Source organism: Leucoraja erinacea, unplaced genomic scaffold (assembly GCF_028641065.1).
Source record: "Leucoraja erinacea ecotype New England unplaced genomic scaffold, Leri_hhj_1 Leri_179S, whole genome shotgun sequence".
NCBI lineage: Eukaryota > Metazoa > Chordata > Chondrichthyes > Rajiformes > Rajidae > Leucoraja > Leucoraja erinaceus.
In genome coordinates this window covers 70,981-87,500 of record NW_026576080.1, presented here as the reverse complement: position 1 = coordinate 87,500, position 16,520 = coordinate 70,981, and the positions used below count along the sequence as shown (strand labels likewise).

Here is a 16,520-nt window from a genome sequence, read left to right as displayed (position 1 = left end):
TGAGACACTGCAGTATTTTGCGTCTATCTTTAGTGGTAAGGTTAGTTCCTGCACGCGTTGTGGAGAAAGATTCCGGTGATGGAACCAGTGTACGGTTTGGAACAAGGACAGTTTGATGCAACCAACAAAAGGGCAGACATGGCTTGCGACATGCCAGTTAAAAGATATTGGACAGGTATGTGGATGGGAAAGGTTTGGAGGGATATGGGCCAATGCAGGTCGATGGTACTAGCTCAGCTGGGGCATCTTGGTTGGTATACATAAGTTGGGCTGAAGGGCCTGTCGGCGTGCTGCATCACCCTATAACTCCAGGCTGGGTTGGAAATAAGGTCATAAGTGACAGGAGCAGAATTAGGCCATTCGGCCCATCAAGTCCACTCCACCATGACTGATCTATCTCTCCCTCCTAACCCCATTCTCCTGCCTTCTCCCCATAACCGCTGACACCCGCACTAATCAAGAATCTGTCCATCTCTGCCTTAAATATATCCACTGCCTTGTGGCCTCCACAGCCGTCTGTGGCAAAGAATCCCACAGATTCACCACCCTCTGGCTAAAGGAATTCCTCCTCATCTCCTTCCAAAAGGAATGTCCCTTAATTCTGAGGCTGTGACCTCTGGTCCTAGACTCTCCCACTAGTGGAAACATCCTCTCCACATCCACTCTATCCGGGCCTTTCACTATTCTGTACATTTCAATGAGCCCCCCCCCCCTCATAAACTCCAGTGAGTACAGGCCCAGCGCTGACAAACGGTCTGGGCCTGCAGAGAGCTGGACGTGTGGAGGAGTGTGAGCCCGTAACACAGAGGGTGACTCATGAATCTCATTGGCAATGCAAGAGGTCTCCTCTCCTTGGACAGCAATGAAAATATGAGGTTCATTCCCAAAGAAAGTAGTTAAAGCAGATCACGGAACAGCACAAATCTGTGAGCAAATAGAAGTGGGTCAGAAGATTACAAGCTGCCTTGCAGCTGTACAAGTGGTCGGTGAGACCGCACTTGGAGCACTGTGTGCAGTTCTGCTCACCACAGCTACAGGAGGGGTAGGAAAAACAAGGAACTGCAGATGCTGGTTTACAAAAAAAAACAACAGAAAGTGCTGGAGTAACTCAGCGGGTCAGGCAGCATCTGTGGAGAACATGGAGAGGTGACGTTTCACAGAGTGCTGGAGTAACTCAGCAGGTGCAGCAGCATCTATGGAGCTAAGGAAATAGGTAACGTTTCGGGTCGAAACCCTTACGGGTTTCGGCCCGAAACGTTGCCTATTTCCAGAAGGGTTTCGGCCCGAAACGTTGCCTATTTCCTTCGCTCCATAGATGCTGCTGCACCATAACTCAGCGGGTCCAGCAGCATCTGTGGAGAACATGGATAGGTGACGTTTCACAGAGTGCTGGAGTAACTCAGCGGGTCAGGCAGCATCTGTGGAGAACATGGATAGGTGACGTTTCACAGAGTGCTGGAGTAACTCAGTGGGTCAGGCAGCATTCTTCATGCTGATTGTTGGGTGGGAGGGAGGGGGGAGAAGAACTACTATCTACCTCTTTAGTGACCCTCGGTCTGTTTTCACGCTGTGTCTCTAAACTAAACTCCTTGTTCGGACGTTACTGCCTTTACCTTGCACTAAACATTATTCCCTTTATCGTGTATCTGTACACTGTGGACGGCTCGATTGTAATCATGTATTGTCTTTCCGCTGACTGGTTAGCACGCAACACAAGCTTTTCACTGTACCTCGGTACACGGGACAATAAACTGAACTGAATTGAAAAGAAAGGTGGAGAAGCAGGGAAGAGCGTGGCAGGTAACAGGTGGAGGTGGGTGAGGCAGGTGGAGGTGGGTGGGGATGGGCATGGGGGTTGCCACGGCAGAGGAGGGCAGGTGGAGGTGGGTGGGGATGGACAGGTGGAGGGTGGGTGATGATGGGCACGGCGGGGGAGGGGGAGGTGGGAGATGCGTTACCTGCAAGGTCTTCACTTGCAGCTGGTTGATGTGTAGTTGCACAGCCTGCCGCTGGCCCCCCTGCCTGCGGATACTCTCCACCTGCAACAACAAGGATGCAGCTCGTCACCAGGTGAGCAGGGATTAGAAAGCTAGCGGAAGATTAGGAACATGCTGGATCAATGAAAGTGAGTAAATAAATGTCAAGTGTGTGGGTGTGTGCGTGTGGCAGCTCAGGCAATGACTGCTTTGCCAGGAGCTCCCTGTCTCCACCTGCATGGCTCACTCAGGCACGGGGGTACAAACGGAGGGATTCTGAATAAATAACAGCAGGATGCATAGCTCACTCTAATTAAAAACATGCTCCAGCTCAGTGCCAGCACAATCACACACACAGACAGACAGACAGACAGGCAGACAGACAGACAGACAGACAGACAGACAGACAGACAGACAGACAGACAGACACACACACACACACACACAGAAAGAACTGCAGATGCTGGTTTAAATCAAACGTAGACACCAAATGCTGGAATAAGGGGGGTTATGGAGAGAAGGCAGGTACGGGATACTAAGTTGGATGATCAGCCATCATCATATTGAATGGCGGTGCAGGCTCGAAGGGCCGAATGGCCTACTCCTGCACCTAATTTCTATGTTTCTCTGTAACTCAGCGGGTGAGGCAGCATCTGTGGAGAGAAGGAATGGGTGACGTTTCGGGTCTCGACCTGCAACATCGCCCATCCTTTCTCTCCAGAGATGCTGCCTCACCCGCTGAGTTACTCCAACCTTTGGTTTTATCTGCAGTAGTTATTAGTTTAATAAATTAGACGTTCATTTTTAAGAACGGTTAAGAAACAATTAGACAGATACACGGATAGGACAGGTTTGGAGGGATATGGACCAAACGCAGGCAGGTGGGACTAGTGTAGATGGGACATGTTGGCCAGCATGGGAAAGTTGGGCCGAAGGGCCTGTTTCCATACTGTATCACTCTATGTCTCTGTTGATAGGTCACAAAATCTAAACAGAAGAGGAATGTATATTGATTGAAAGAAATTGTAGATAAAACTAGCTCGATTTGTAACTGATTATGTACATGGGCATCTTTTAGTTGACAAAATAGCACTGACTCCATGTGGACAATACTCTCACTGTCAACAAACACACACAACATTTCCCCACTATTTCATGAAGGTTTCAATCATCCTAAAAAGATGAGAGTGGAGCCAATATTGTAACGCTGAGCACTGTGTACATTCACTATTCATGTGGCCCCTGTGGGGGTGGGAGAGGAAGAGAGAGAGACAGAGAGAGACAGAGAGACAGACAGAGAGAGACAGAGAGAGACAGGGACAGGGAGAGACAGAGAGAGAGAGAGAGAGAGAGAGAGAGAGAGAGAGAGAGAGAGAGAGAGAGAGAGACAGAGAGAGACAGAGAGAGGGAGAGAGAGGGACAGACAGAGAGAGACAGAGAGACAGAGAGAGACAGAGGGAGAGACAGAGGGAGAGACAGAGAGAGAGACAGGGAGAGACAGAGAGAGAGACAGAGAGAGAGACACACACAGAGACAGAGACAGAGAGAGAGAGACAGAGGGAGAGACAGAGATAGAGAGACAGAGGGAGAGACAGAGAGAGAGACAAAGAAAGGGGAAATATAGTTTGGTTTCACCATGTAGAAATTACAGCAGCATTTATACATAATACCCCCATTTCAGGGCACCATAATGTTTGGGACACAGCAATGTCATGTAAATGAAAGTAGTCATGTTTAGTATTTTGTTGCATATCCTTTGCATGCAATGACTGCTTGAAGTCTGCGATTCATGGATATCACCAGTTGCTGGGTGTCTTCTCTGGTGATGCCCTGCCAGGCCTGTATTGCAGCCATCTTTAGCTTGTGCTTGTTTTTGGGGCTAGTCCCCTTCAGTTTTCTCTTCAGCATATAAAAGGCATGCTCAATTGGGTTCAGGTCGGGTGATTGACTTGGCCACTCAAGAATTGACCAATTTTTAGCTTTGAAAACTCCTTTGTTGCTTTAGCAGTATGTTTGGGATTATTGTCTTGCTGTAGAATGAACTGCCGGCCAATGAGTTTTGAGGCATTTGTTTGAACTTGAGCAGATAGGATGTGTCTATACACTTCAGAATTCATTATGCTACCACCATCAGCAGTTGTATCATCAATGAAGATAAGTGAGCCAGTACCTTCAGCAGCCATACATGCCCAGGCCATAACACCCCCACCACCGTGTTTCACAGATGAGGTGGTATGCTTTGGATCTTGGGCAGTTCCTTCTCTCCTCTATACTTTGCTCTTGCCATCACTATGATATAAGTTAATCTTCATCTCATCTGTCCACAAGACCTTTTTCCAGAACAGTGGTTGCTCTTTTAAGCACTTCTTGGCAAACTGTAACCTGGCCATCCTATTTTTGCGGCTAATCAGTGGTTTGCATCTTGCAGTGTAGCCTCTGTATTTCTGTTCATGAAGTCTTCTACAGACAGTGGTCATTGACAAATCTACACCCGACTTCTGAAGAGTGTTTGTGATCTGTCGGACAGGTGTTTGGGGATTTATTTTATTATAGAGAATTCTCCTGTCATCAGCTGTGGAGGTCCTCCTTGGCCTGCCAGACCCTTGCGATTAGTAAGCTCACCAGTGCTCTCTTTCTTCTCAATGATGTTCCAAACAGTTGATTTTGGTAAGTCTAAGGTTGGGCTGATGTCTCTAACAGTTTTATTCTTGTTTCGCAGTCTCATAATGGCTTCTTTGACTTTCATTGGCACAACTTTGGTCCTCGTGTTGATAAACAGCAATAAAAGTTTCCAAAGGCGATGGAAAGACTGCAGGAAAGACTAGGTGCTCAGAGCTCTCTTGTACCTGCATTAAGGAGGCAATTAAACACCTGAGCAATTACAAACACTTGTGCAGCCATGTGTCCCAAACATTATGGTGCCCTGAAATGGGGGGGACCTATGTATAAACACAGCTGTAATTGCTGCATGGTGAAACCAAAATGTATAAAAATGGCCTTTAATAAAATCTGACAATGTTCACTTTAACCACATGTGATTTTTTTCTATTACAAATCTCAAATTGTGGAGTACAGAGGCAAATAAATAAACGATGGGTCTTTGTCCTAAACATTATGGAGGGCACTGTATATCCACTGACTTGGTCTCCACAGCCGTCTGTGGCAAAGAATTCCACAGATTCACCACCCTCTGACTGAAGAAATTCCTCCTCACCTTCATAACAGAATGTCCTTTAATTCGGAGGCTGTGACCATTGGTCCTAGATTCTCCCACTAGTGGAAACATCCTCTCCACAAGGGACGGCATGGTGGTGCAGCGGGTAGAGCTGCTGCCTCACTGCGCTAGAGACCAGGTTCCATCCTGACTATGTGTGCTGTCTGTACAGAGGTTACCCGTTCTCTCAATGACCTGCGTGGGTTTTCTCCGGGTGCTCCGGTTTCCTCCCACACTCCAAAGACGTGCGGGTTTGTAGGTTAATTGGCTTGGTCTAAAAGTAACCCAGAGAGTTGTGGAATTCTTTGCTTCAGAAGGCAGTGGAGACTGATTCACTGAATGCTTTCAAAGGAGAGTTAGATTAAGCTCTTAGGGGTAGCGGAATCAAGGGATATGGGGAGAAGGCAGGAACGGGGTACTGATTGTGGATGATCAGCCATGATCATATTGAATGGCGGTGTTGGCTCGAAGGGCCGAATGACCTATTCTGGCAAGATCCAGCAAACCCTGAGACAGACACCACCAAAATGTTACTCAGCGGATCAGGCAGCATCTGTGGAGAACATGGATAGGTGACGTTTCACAGAGTGCTGGAGTAACTCAGCGGGTCAGGCAGCATCTGTGGAGAACATGGATAGGTGACGTTTCACAGAGTGCTGGAGTAACTCAGCGGGTCAGGCAGCATCTGTGGAGAACATGGATAGGTGGCGTTTCACAGAGTGCTGGAGTAACTCAGCGGGTCAGGCAGCATCTATGGAGCTAAGGAAATAGGCAACGTTTCGGGCCGAAACCCATAAGGGTTTCGGCCCAAAACGATGCCTATTTCCAGAAGGATTTCGGCCCGAAATGTTGCCTATTTCCTTAGCTCCATAGATGCTGCTGCACCATAACTCAGCGGGTCAGGCAGCATCTGTGGAGAGAGGGAATGGGCGACATCTCGGATGGAGATCCTTCTTCAGACTGGTTAGGGGGGAAAGGGAACGGAGAGATGTAGACAGTGATGTAGAGCCTTGTGTTGCTGGAGCAGTAACGTTAGCAGCGGGGTGCTCCCGTGCAGCGGCATCAGACCCACTCACCCACAGACTTCCATCCTGTAGCAGGTGGATACCTCGCCCACACAAGGTGTTCACCTCCACACACACCACACCTTGATGACCTGGGCTTGACGTGGCTCTGGTGAAACAAAACACAGACGTCATGAAGTCACAAGCTGCAACGGGGACAGAGAAGATTTACGAGGATGTTGCCAGGACTAGAGGGTGTGAGCTACAGGGAGAGGTTGAGTAGGCTGGGTCTCTATTCCATGGAGCGCAGGAGGATGAGGGGAGATCTTATAGAGGTGTACAAAATCATGAGAGGAATAGATCGGGTAGATGCACACAGTCTCTTGCCCAGAGTAGGGGAATCGAGGACCAGAGGACATGGGTTCAAGGTGAAGGGGAAAAGATTTAATAGGAATCTTTGGGGTAACTTTTTCACACAGTGGGTGTATGGAACAAGCTGCCAGATAAGGTAGTTGAGGCTGGGACTATCCCAACGTTTAAGAAACATTTGGACAGGTTCTTGGATAGGAGAGGTTTGAAGGGGCCAAACGCAGGCAGGTGGGACTGGTGCAGCTGGGACAAGTTGGCTGGTATGGGCAAGTTGGGCCGAAGGGCCTGTTTCCACTCTGTATCACTCTGTGACTCGAATTGATGGGAGCAGAATTTGGCCATTCGGCCCATCAAGTCTACTCCACCATTCGATCATGGCTGATCTATTTCTCCCTCCTAACCCCATTCTCCTGCCTTCTCCCCGTAACCGCTGACACCCGAGTTGAGCGGGTGTTCAGTCCTGCTTCCCACTGCCATCTATCAGACCCCACGGCACAGCAACAGGCCCTTCTGCCCACGGCACCGTCCTATCCACACTGACCCCATCTCACCCCCCCTCCCCCACACTCGCATCAACTGCCCCCCACAGTCCACCCTCACCCACACACTGGGGACCCCATTAACCCACCCACCCCGCACGTCTTTGGGATGTGGGGGAAACCGGAGCACCCGGGGGAAACCCACGCGGTCACGGGGAGAACGTGCAAACTCCACAGTTAATGCCAGAGATTAAACCTGGGAAAGACTGAAGGGATTACAGGGTAGTCTGGACTGAGTAGGTGGTGTGTGTTTTCTTTGTAGTTTATAAGAATGAGGAGTGATCTTATTTAAACCCTAATCCTATCGAGGTTTGACGGGGAGATGATGAGCTGTTTTCACGAATGGACAAGACACCAACAAGGAACATGGGAACACATTTAACCTGTGGTGCTTAGAACTTTGTTCTCCGTCTGGTTGATGAACTCTGGACATCTCTGTCTGGTGGGTGGTGGAAGCTGGCCCATTACAGGTCTATAAAGTATGTAACTGTTGCATAGAGAAATGGAACGATGGAGGAGTTGAGACTGTGTGCATCCAGCGTGATTAGATTGAATGACAGGGCAGGCTTGATGGGCCCAACGTGTGATGACTGGAATCTGACAGGTGTATTTTTGGAAAGATCGACACATCAAATGCTGGAGTAACTCAGCGGGTCAGGCAGCATCTGTGGAGAACATGGATAGGTGAGATTTCACAGAGTGCTGGAGTAACTCAGAGGGTCAGGCAGCATCTATGGAGCTAAGGAAATAGGCAACGTTTCGTGCCGAAACCCATAAGGGTTTCGGTCCGAAACGTTGCCTATTTCCAGAAGGATTTCGGCCCGAAACGTTGCCTATTTCCTTAGCTCCATAGATGCTGCTGCACCATAACTCAGTGGGTCAGGCAGCATCTGAGGAGAACATGGATAGGTGACGTTTCACAGAGTGCTGGAGTAACTCAGCGGGTCAGGCAGCATCTGTGAAGAACATGGATAGGTGCCGTTTCACAGAGTGCTGGAGTAACTCAGCGGGTCAGGCAGCATCTGAGGAGAACATGGATAGGTGATGTTTCACAGAGTACTGGAGTAACTCAGCCGGTCAGGCAACATCTGTGGAGAACATGGATAGGTAACTCAGCGGGTCAGGCAGCATCTGTGGAGAATATGGATAGGTGACGTTTCACAGAGTGCTGGAGTAACTCAGCGGGTCAGGCAGCATTTTGTGTCTTTCTTTAGTATAAAGCAGCATCTGCAGTTCCTTCCTACATATATTTTTGGTCAGCTCAGTAGACATATAATCCATCAACTCCCATGATTAGCCACACACCAGCAACAAACACACAGATCTCCCAATTTCCCAGGGCAACCTTTTTTTTAAACAAAAAGAAGTTGAATCAATCATTGCAATATATACAACACAAAACAATACCTAACAAACCCGCCACAGTAATACAAAACCACCCAAATAGCAAAACAAATATTCTTCAATATTACACTCTTCAATATCTATCTTACACTCCTTGTGAAGGGTGTATTCCACCCCCTGCAGTGCCCAGCGCTCCCGCAAATCCCCCTGGGTGCCCGTGGACAGCGGGTCCCAAACCAAACCTTGCTGTTTCTCATTCCCGGTTGGATCCCGGCTGGAATTGTGATGGGATTCCAGAGTGCCGGAGGGATGGAGACACAGTGTCTGTCTCCGTCACTAATGGACCTGTTCCTGCTGCTTCTCTGCACAAACTGCAGTGTTCCTGCTTTGTTTCAGCCTCAACCATGCTGGGACTTAGTTTGGTTTAGTTTGGAGATACAGCACCAAAACAAGCCCTTTACACCAACCAGCGATCCCCACCAACTATCCAACACACACTAGGGACGTTTACATTTATACCAAGCCAGTTAACCTGTAAACCTGTACATCTGTGGAGTGTGGGAGGAAACTGGAGATTAGTGCGGGTGTCAGAGGTTATGGGGAGAAGGCAGGAGAATGGGGTGGTGGTCGGCCTGCCAACGTTCCCACTCCCAAATCAGGGACAAAAGGTCAAAATACGGGACAAATTCCCCACGGCAATTCGTTGAGCGACTGGGCCGTGACTGGGTGAATGTTGAGTTGGCCCCGGGTGCTGGACTGTACACAAAGCCCAGCCGGCGGGGCCAGCTGAGGAGTTTTGGCCCGGGGGCCGCGCGGGCAAAGTCCGGCGCCCCGTCCAACTCGTGAACCGATGATCGGCCGTGAGAAGGAGGGGTGGTGGTGGTGTCGGCGGTCAGCGAAGGTCCGAAGGTCGGACAGCTGGCCGGGCTGCCGACCGACCGACGGGGCCACGGGCGAGGCGCTGCTGCTGCACTCCATGGGCTGCACTACGTCGGGACTATGCAGCACTCCGACCCGACAGTCCCCTCGACCCGAGTAGTAGCGGTCCCGTACGTGACAAACCGATTTAGCCCAATATACGGGATGTCCTGGCTAATACAGGACAGTTGGCAACCCTAGTTAGGAGGGAGACATAGATCAACCATGATTGAATGTGGAAGTAGGCCCAATACTGCTCCTATCACTTATGACCTTAGGATCTGAGAGAAAACCCACAGACAACGCCCGTAGTCGGGATGTACCCGGGTCTCTGGCGCTGACAGCGCTGTGAGGGAGCTGCTCCACCCGCTGCGCCACCGTGCCGCCCACCTGCACTCTGCAGGGATACGTCAGGACTCCGCCTGAATCCTCTGGGCATGTGCAGAGTTCCTCTCCAACTCAGATACAGCCCCACCACAGATGCTGCCTCTCACCAACATCACATCACTGCAGTTCATCGGCTGTTTAAGAATGCGCCACAAACTGACAGCGCTGACATGTATAGAGACAGAGGATGGTTGTAGACATCTCACTCCCAAACAGGGTACGGAAAATGTTCCGACCCGAAACGTCACCTATCCATGTTCTCCACAGATGCTGCCTGACCCGCTGAGTTACTCCAGCACTCTGTGAAACGTCACCTATCCATGATCTCCACAGATGCTGCCTGACCCGCTGAGTTACTCCAGCACTCTGTGAAACGTCACCTATCCATGTTCTCCACAGATGCTGCCTGACCCGCTGAGTTACTCCAGCACTCTGCGTCTATCTTCAGTGTCTCTCCCTCTCTCTCTATCAAACATGTTCAGGGATGGCATTCCTACATCTCTGGAGACTAACAACAGTCCAGCACAGGACCAGGCCCTTCGGCCCACAATGTCCGTGCCGAACATGATGCCATTAAACTAATCTCTGCCTGCACGTGATCCATATCATAATCACCATAATAAAAATCAGAATCATACTTTATTAACCAAGTGTGTTTTGCAACATACGAGGAATTTGATTTGCCGTACAGTCATACCAATAAAAAGCAACAGAACACACAAAATACATTTTAATATAAACATCCACCACAGTGACTCCTCCACATTCCTCACTGTGATGGAAGGCGACAAAAAGTTCAATCTCTTCCCTTCTTTGTCCCCCAGCGGTCGGGGGTCTCGAGCCTTCCGTTGCCGGGACGATCTCACTCCCGTAGCCGGCGGTGGGCCTCCGCATCGGGGCGATCAAGCTCCTGCATTGGAGGGGGGGGGGGGGGAATCTCAGCTCCCCCGCGCCGGGCGATCTAACCCCCATATCCCTCCATTCCCTGCATATCCATGGGCCTATCGAAAAGCCACTTAAACACCATTATCTCATCTGCCTCCACCACCATCTCCAGCAGGTGCGTTCCAGGCACCCACCGCCCCTTGTGTAATAAACACTCCTTTAAACCTATGTCCCTCTCACATTATAACCATGACTTCTACTCTGACATGGACACCTTGCGTAAAAGACTATCTGCCCTATCAAAGGTAGACAAAAATGCTGGAGAAACTCAGCAGGTGAGGCAGCATCTATGGAGCGAAGGAATAGGTGACGTTTCGGATCGAGACCCTTCTTCAGACTGATGTGGGAGTATGGGGGGGGGCGAGAGGGGTGCCCACATCGATCCGAAACGTCACCTATTTCCTTCGCTCCACAGATGCTGCCTCACCCGCTGAGTTTCTCCAGCATTTTTGTCTACCTTTGATTTTTCCAGCATCTGCAGTTCCTTCTTAAACATCTACCCTGTCAACGTCTCTCAACATTTCATAAACATCCGTCAGCTGCCCCTCAGCCTCTGATGCTGCCAAGATAACAATTCCTGTATGTCCAACCTCTCCTGATAGCTTATACCATGGTGAATCCTGGCAAACCTCTCCTGCACCCTCTCCAAAGTCTCCATACCCATACAGTAACTGCCCACAATACTCCAAATGTAGTCCAATCAAGGTTTTCTAAAGCTGCAAATGTCCTTAATTCTCAAAGCGCTGATTGTTTAAGGCCATCATTGTGTACGCCATCATGACCACCCTGTCCATTCATCTTTGCGCTCTCTGCAAGTGCCACGTGTACCAGCACCTCTAATGGGCCTGCCATTCACTCTATACTTTCCCTCTGCATTTGACCTCCCAAAATGCAACATCTCACACTTGTCCATGGCGGGCGGCACGGTGGCGCAGCGGGTAGAGCTGCTGCTTCACAGCGTCAGGGAACCGGGTTCCATCCTGACCGCTGGTGCTGTCTGTACGGAGTTTGCACGTTCTCCCCGTGACCTCGTGGGTTTTCTCCGGGTGCTCCGGTTTCCTCCCACACTCCTAACACGTGCGGGTTTGTAGGTTAATTGGCTTCTGTAAATTGGAAATTGTCCCATGTGTAAGACAGTGGCAGTGTACGGGGTGATCGCAGGTCAGCACGGACTCGGTGGGCCGAAGGGCTTCTTTCCACCCTGTCTGTCTAAAATCTAAAGTCCAAAGGGAATAATATGGGATCAGTGGAAATGGGTGGGTGGTGGTTAGAATGGACTCGATGGGCCAAAGGGCCTGTTTCCACACTGTATGTCCAAAGTCTAAAGGGAATAAAATGAGATTAGTCACAAAATGCTGGAGTAACTCAGTAGGACAGGCAGCATCTCCAGAGAGAAGGAATGGGTGACGTTTCGGGTCGAGACACACTGATCTGTTCTGTATTCATGCCTAGTATATGTTCTGTTGTGCTGAAGCAAAGCAAGAATTTCATTGTCCTATCCGAAACTCCCTTGAATCTTGAATCTTCAGACATCTCCCATTTCCTTCTCTCCAGAGATGCTGCCTGTCCCGCTGAGTTACTCCAGCGTTTTGTGTCTACCTTCGATATAAACCAGCAACTGCAGTTTTTTCCTGCACAAAATGGGATTGGTAGTCGGCACGGACTAACTTGGTGGGCCAAAGGGCCTGTTTGTCTGCTGGGCGACTCTAAGACTCAAGCGGTTTCGAAGCATATTTGTCCACAGCCTTAAAATAAGATCCAATTGCAGTTGGCACGCTTAACATGTCTGAGCAACCAAAGGTTTGACATGTGCTGGTCTCAATCATCCCTGCAACGGCAGGTATAATTTCACACGGTACACTACCTTGCCACATTCCCACATCTACAAATATAAACAGTATTACCAGTTCTATTGCACTGCGAACAGGCCAGCAGAATGCAATTTCAATTGACACAGTAAATAAGAGACGGTGATGGTGTGTCATGCCCAGAGGGAGATCAGGCTGGGAGATTTCCATTCAACCTGTACCACACAGGGCTTGTGCAAGTGACAATAAACCCCAGTCTCCTTGACTGACAATCACCACAAAATACTGAAAAAACCCCATCAATAATAAGAGACTTAAAGGATAAACAAGGAGAAATTCTCTCTGCGCCGACATCTCAAGGTGCCACAACAAATAAGATTGAAAACGGCAAAAGGAATTTCGAGCAATGAGTTAGAGGCAGTAACACAATGAAAGTGGAGCTGGTCTCAGCTTCTTCATCAAACTGCTCTGTAACACAAAGTTGTCACTAAAAACAGCTGACGGCATCTTAATGACTTGTTGTGCTTGGACCCGGACTAATTATCTGTTCCAGAGAATTTGATCCACAACTCAGGGAATTTAAATTTAGTTAATTATATTACATTTTAGTGTAGTTTAGAGATACAGCGCAGAAACAGGCCCTTCGGCCCACCGAGTCCATGCCGACCAGCAGTCACCCCGCACACTAACACTATCCGACACTCACTAGGAACAATTTACAATTTTACTGAAGCCAATTAACCTACAAACCAGCATGTCTTTGGAGTGTGGGAGGAAACCAGAGCACCAGGAGAAAACCCACGCAGGTCATGGGGAGAACGTGCAAACTCGGTACAGACTGTGGTGAGGTTTGAACCGGGGTCTCTCACAAGACTACCAGATTTTTATACAACCCGTCTGTTCTCACATATTATTCAGGATATCTACTGTCCTCACCCAGTCTAGGTTTACAGTTTGGTTTTCGTTTATCATTGTGACGTGTGTTGAGGTACAGTGAAAGGTTTGTTACATAGAAACATAGAAACATAGAAATTAGGTGCAGGAGGAGGCCATTCGGCCCTTCGAGCCTGCACCGCCATTCAATATGATCATTGCTGATCATCCAACTCAGTATCCCGTACCTGCCTTCTCTCCATACCCCCTGATCCCCTTGGCCACAAGGGCCACATCTAACTCCCTCTTAAATATAGCCAATGAACTGGCCTCAACTACCCTCTGTGGCAGAGAGTTCCAGAGATTCACCACTCTCTGTGTGAAAAAGGTTCCTCTCATCTCGATTTTAAAGGATTTCCCCCTTATCCTTAAGCTGTGACCCCTTGTCCTGGACTTCCCCAACATCGGGAACAATCTTCCTGCATCTAGCCTGTCCAACCCCTTAAGAATTTTGTAAGTTTCTATAAGATCCCCTCTCAATCTCCTAATCTTGTTCTGCATGCTATCCTAACAGCTCAGATAATAGAAGGGTTTTGGCCCGAAACGTTGCCTATTTCCTTTGCTCCATAGATGCTGCTGCACCCGCTGAGTTTCTCCAGCACTTTTGTCTACCTTCGATTTTCCAGCATCTGCAGTTCCTTCTTGAACAGCTCAGATAATACTGTCCATAACTACTGTCAAGTCCAGCTCAAGTGTAATAAGTAGAGGAAAGGGGAAGATACTGAATGCAGGACATAGTTCTGAGACAGACACAAGATGCTGGAGTAACTCAGCGGGCGAGGCAGCATCTCTGGAGAGAAGGAATAGGCAACGTTTTGGGTCGAGACCCTTCTTCAGACTGGTTAAGAAGGAACTGCAGATGCTGGAAAAATCGAAGGTAGATAAAATTGCTGGAGAAACTCAGCGGCTGAGGCAGCATCTATAGAGCGAAGGAATAGGTGACGTTTCGGGTCTTGACTACATGCTGTCTCACCCGCTGAGTTTCTCCAGCATTTTTGTCTACCTTCGATTGTTCCAACATCTGTAGTTCCTTCTTAAATATTCCCTGAAGGAGCTGCCTTCGCTGTCAGACTGGTTTAACAATTCCCGCCTTTGAACTAGGCTGGCAATACCGCGTGTACCCACCGCAGCGGGTGCTAGTCGGGAGGAACGGTGGCACAGCGGGTAGAGCTGCTGCCTCATAGCGCCAGAGTCCCGGGTTCCATCCTGACTACGGGCGCTGTCTGTACGGAGTTTGCACGTTCTCCCCGTGACCTGCGTGGGTTTTCTTGGGTGCTCCGGTTTCCTCCCACACTCTAAAGACGTGCATGTTTGCAGGTTAATTGGCTTGAAAAAATTGTCAATTGTCCCTATGTGTGTAGGATAGTGCTCGTGTACGGGGTGATCGCTGGTCGGCACGGACTCAGTGGGTCGAAGGGCCTGTTTCTGCACCGTATCTTGGACTGCACTGGGTATGACAGCTCTGGGCCTGAACTCACTGGAGTTTAGAAGAATGAGGGGGGACCGCAATGAAACGTACAGAATAATTAAAGGCCTGGATAGAGTGGATGTGGAGAGGATGTTTCCACTAGAGGTCAGCCTCAGAATTAAAGGATGTTCCTTTATGAAGGAGATGAGGAGGGATTTCTTTAGTCAGAGGGTGGTGAATCTGTGGAATTCTTTGTCACAGACGGCTGTGGAGGCCAAGTCAGTGGATATATTTAAGGCAGAGATAGATAGATTCCGGTGTCAGAGGTTATGGGGAGAAGGTAGGAGAATGGGGTTTAGGAGGGAGAGATAGATCAGCCATGATTGAACGGCAGAGTAGACTTGATGGGCCGAGTGGCCTAATTCTACTCCTATCACCGATGATCTTATGATCTGTAAAGTAAACTAAATGGAACTAAACTGAAGTGTAAGGTAATGTACACCTACCCCAGCTTCATCCTGGTGAGATGGCCACGGACCCAGCGCTGAATGATGTGTACAGGGGAGTGATGGGCAAGGATGTTGTTGACGATGCCCACCAGCTTTTGGACGTTGTCCAGCTCACTGCGCCAGGTGGAGATCTGCGGGAGAGGTCACAGTATCAGCGGCTGGTGCAGGCAGATCCGCCGGGGAGAGCCCGGGTTGACACGTACGATGGAGAAGAACTCATTGGCATGAGTTGAGGGAAGAAAGGCTGGTGTCGACTTCAATATCCCCGCGTTGTCAACAGCAGCAACAGTCAGCACTTCAGCAATGCTGACGTTGCACAATGCACCAGGGGTGTCAGAGGAGAGTAAATCAGACACAATCTGTCACAGACGAACACTAATGAAGCTGGCAGCTTAGAGGGAGCACCTTGTGCAGGAGACGGGAGGAGCAGTGAGAACATCCATCCCAGAGCTGAGAGCACAGGTAAAGGAGGTGACCAAGGGGCGCAGAGAACACGGGAGAAATCTTGTACCCACCCCCTGCAAGGGTTCACAATCTGGCATAAAAGCAGAAAGTGCTGGAAATTATAAATCAGTCAGGCAGCATCTGTGGAGAGAGGCCGAGAGCCAGCGTTAATATTTCAGATTGACCATCCTGCCTCCTGCACCTCCACAATATCCCCACCCCCCCAACCACCCCGCCTGCATGATCACATTGAATGGCTGTGCGGGCTGGAACTCCTGCACCTATTGTCTACGTTTCTATGTTCAGGTGTCATAGAAACATAGAAACATAGAAATTAGGTGCAGGAGTAGGCCATTCGGCCCTTCGAGCCTGCACCGCCATTCAATATGATCATGGCTGATCATCCAACTCAGTATCCCATACCTGCCTTCTCTCCATACCCCCTGATCCCCTTAGCCACAAGGGCCACATCTAACTCTCTCTTAAATATAGCCAATGAACTGGCCTCAACTACCCTCTGTGGCAGAGAGTTCCAGAGATTCACCACTCTCTGTGTGAAAAAAGTTCTCCTCATCTCGGTTTTAAAGGATTTCCCCTTTATCCTTAAGCTGTGACCCCTTGTCCTGGACTTCCCCAACATCGGGAACAATCTTCCTGCATCTAACCTGTCCAACCCCTTAAGAATTTTGTAAGTTTCTATAAGATCCCCTCTCAATCTCCTA

General features: G+C 49.2%; 1 protein-coding gene across 1 annotated transcript in view; it reads right to left on the bottom strand.

Moving 5' to 3' along the window:
• Positions 1-16,520, bottom strand: part of LOC129716177 (leucine-rich repeat and IQ domain-containing protein 3-like) — a 49,981-nt gene that overhangs the window by 16,958 nt on the left and 16,503 nt on the right. The window contains 3 exon segments of the mRNA XM_055666050.1: positions 1,959-2,039; positions 6,267-6,363; positions 15,352-15,485. Of these exon segments, the coding sequence (XP_055522025.1) occupies positions 1,959-2,039; positions 6,267-6,363; positions 15,352-15,485 (312 nt within the window).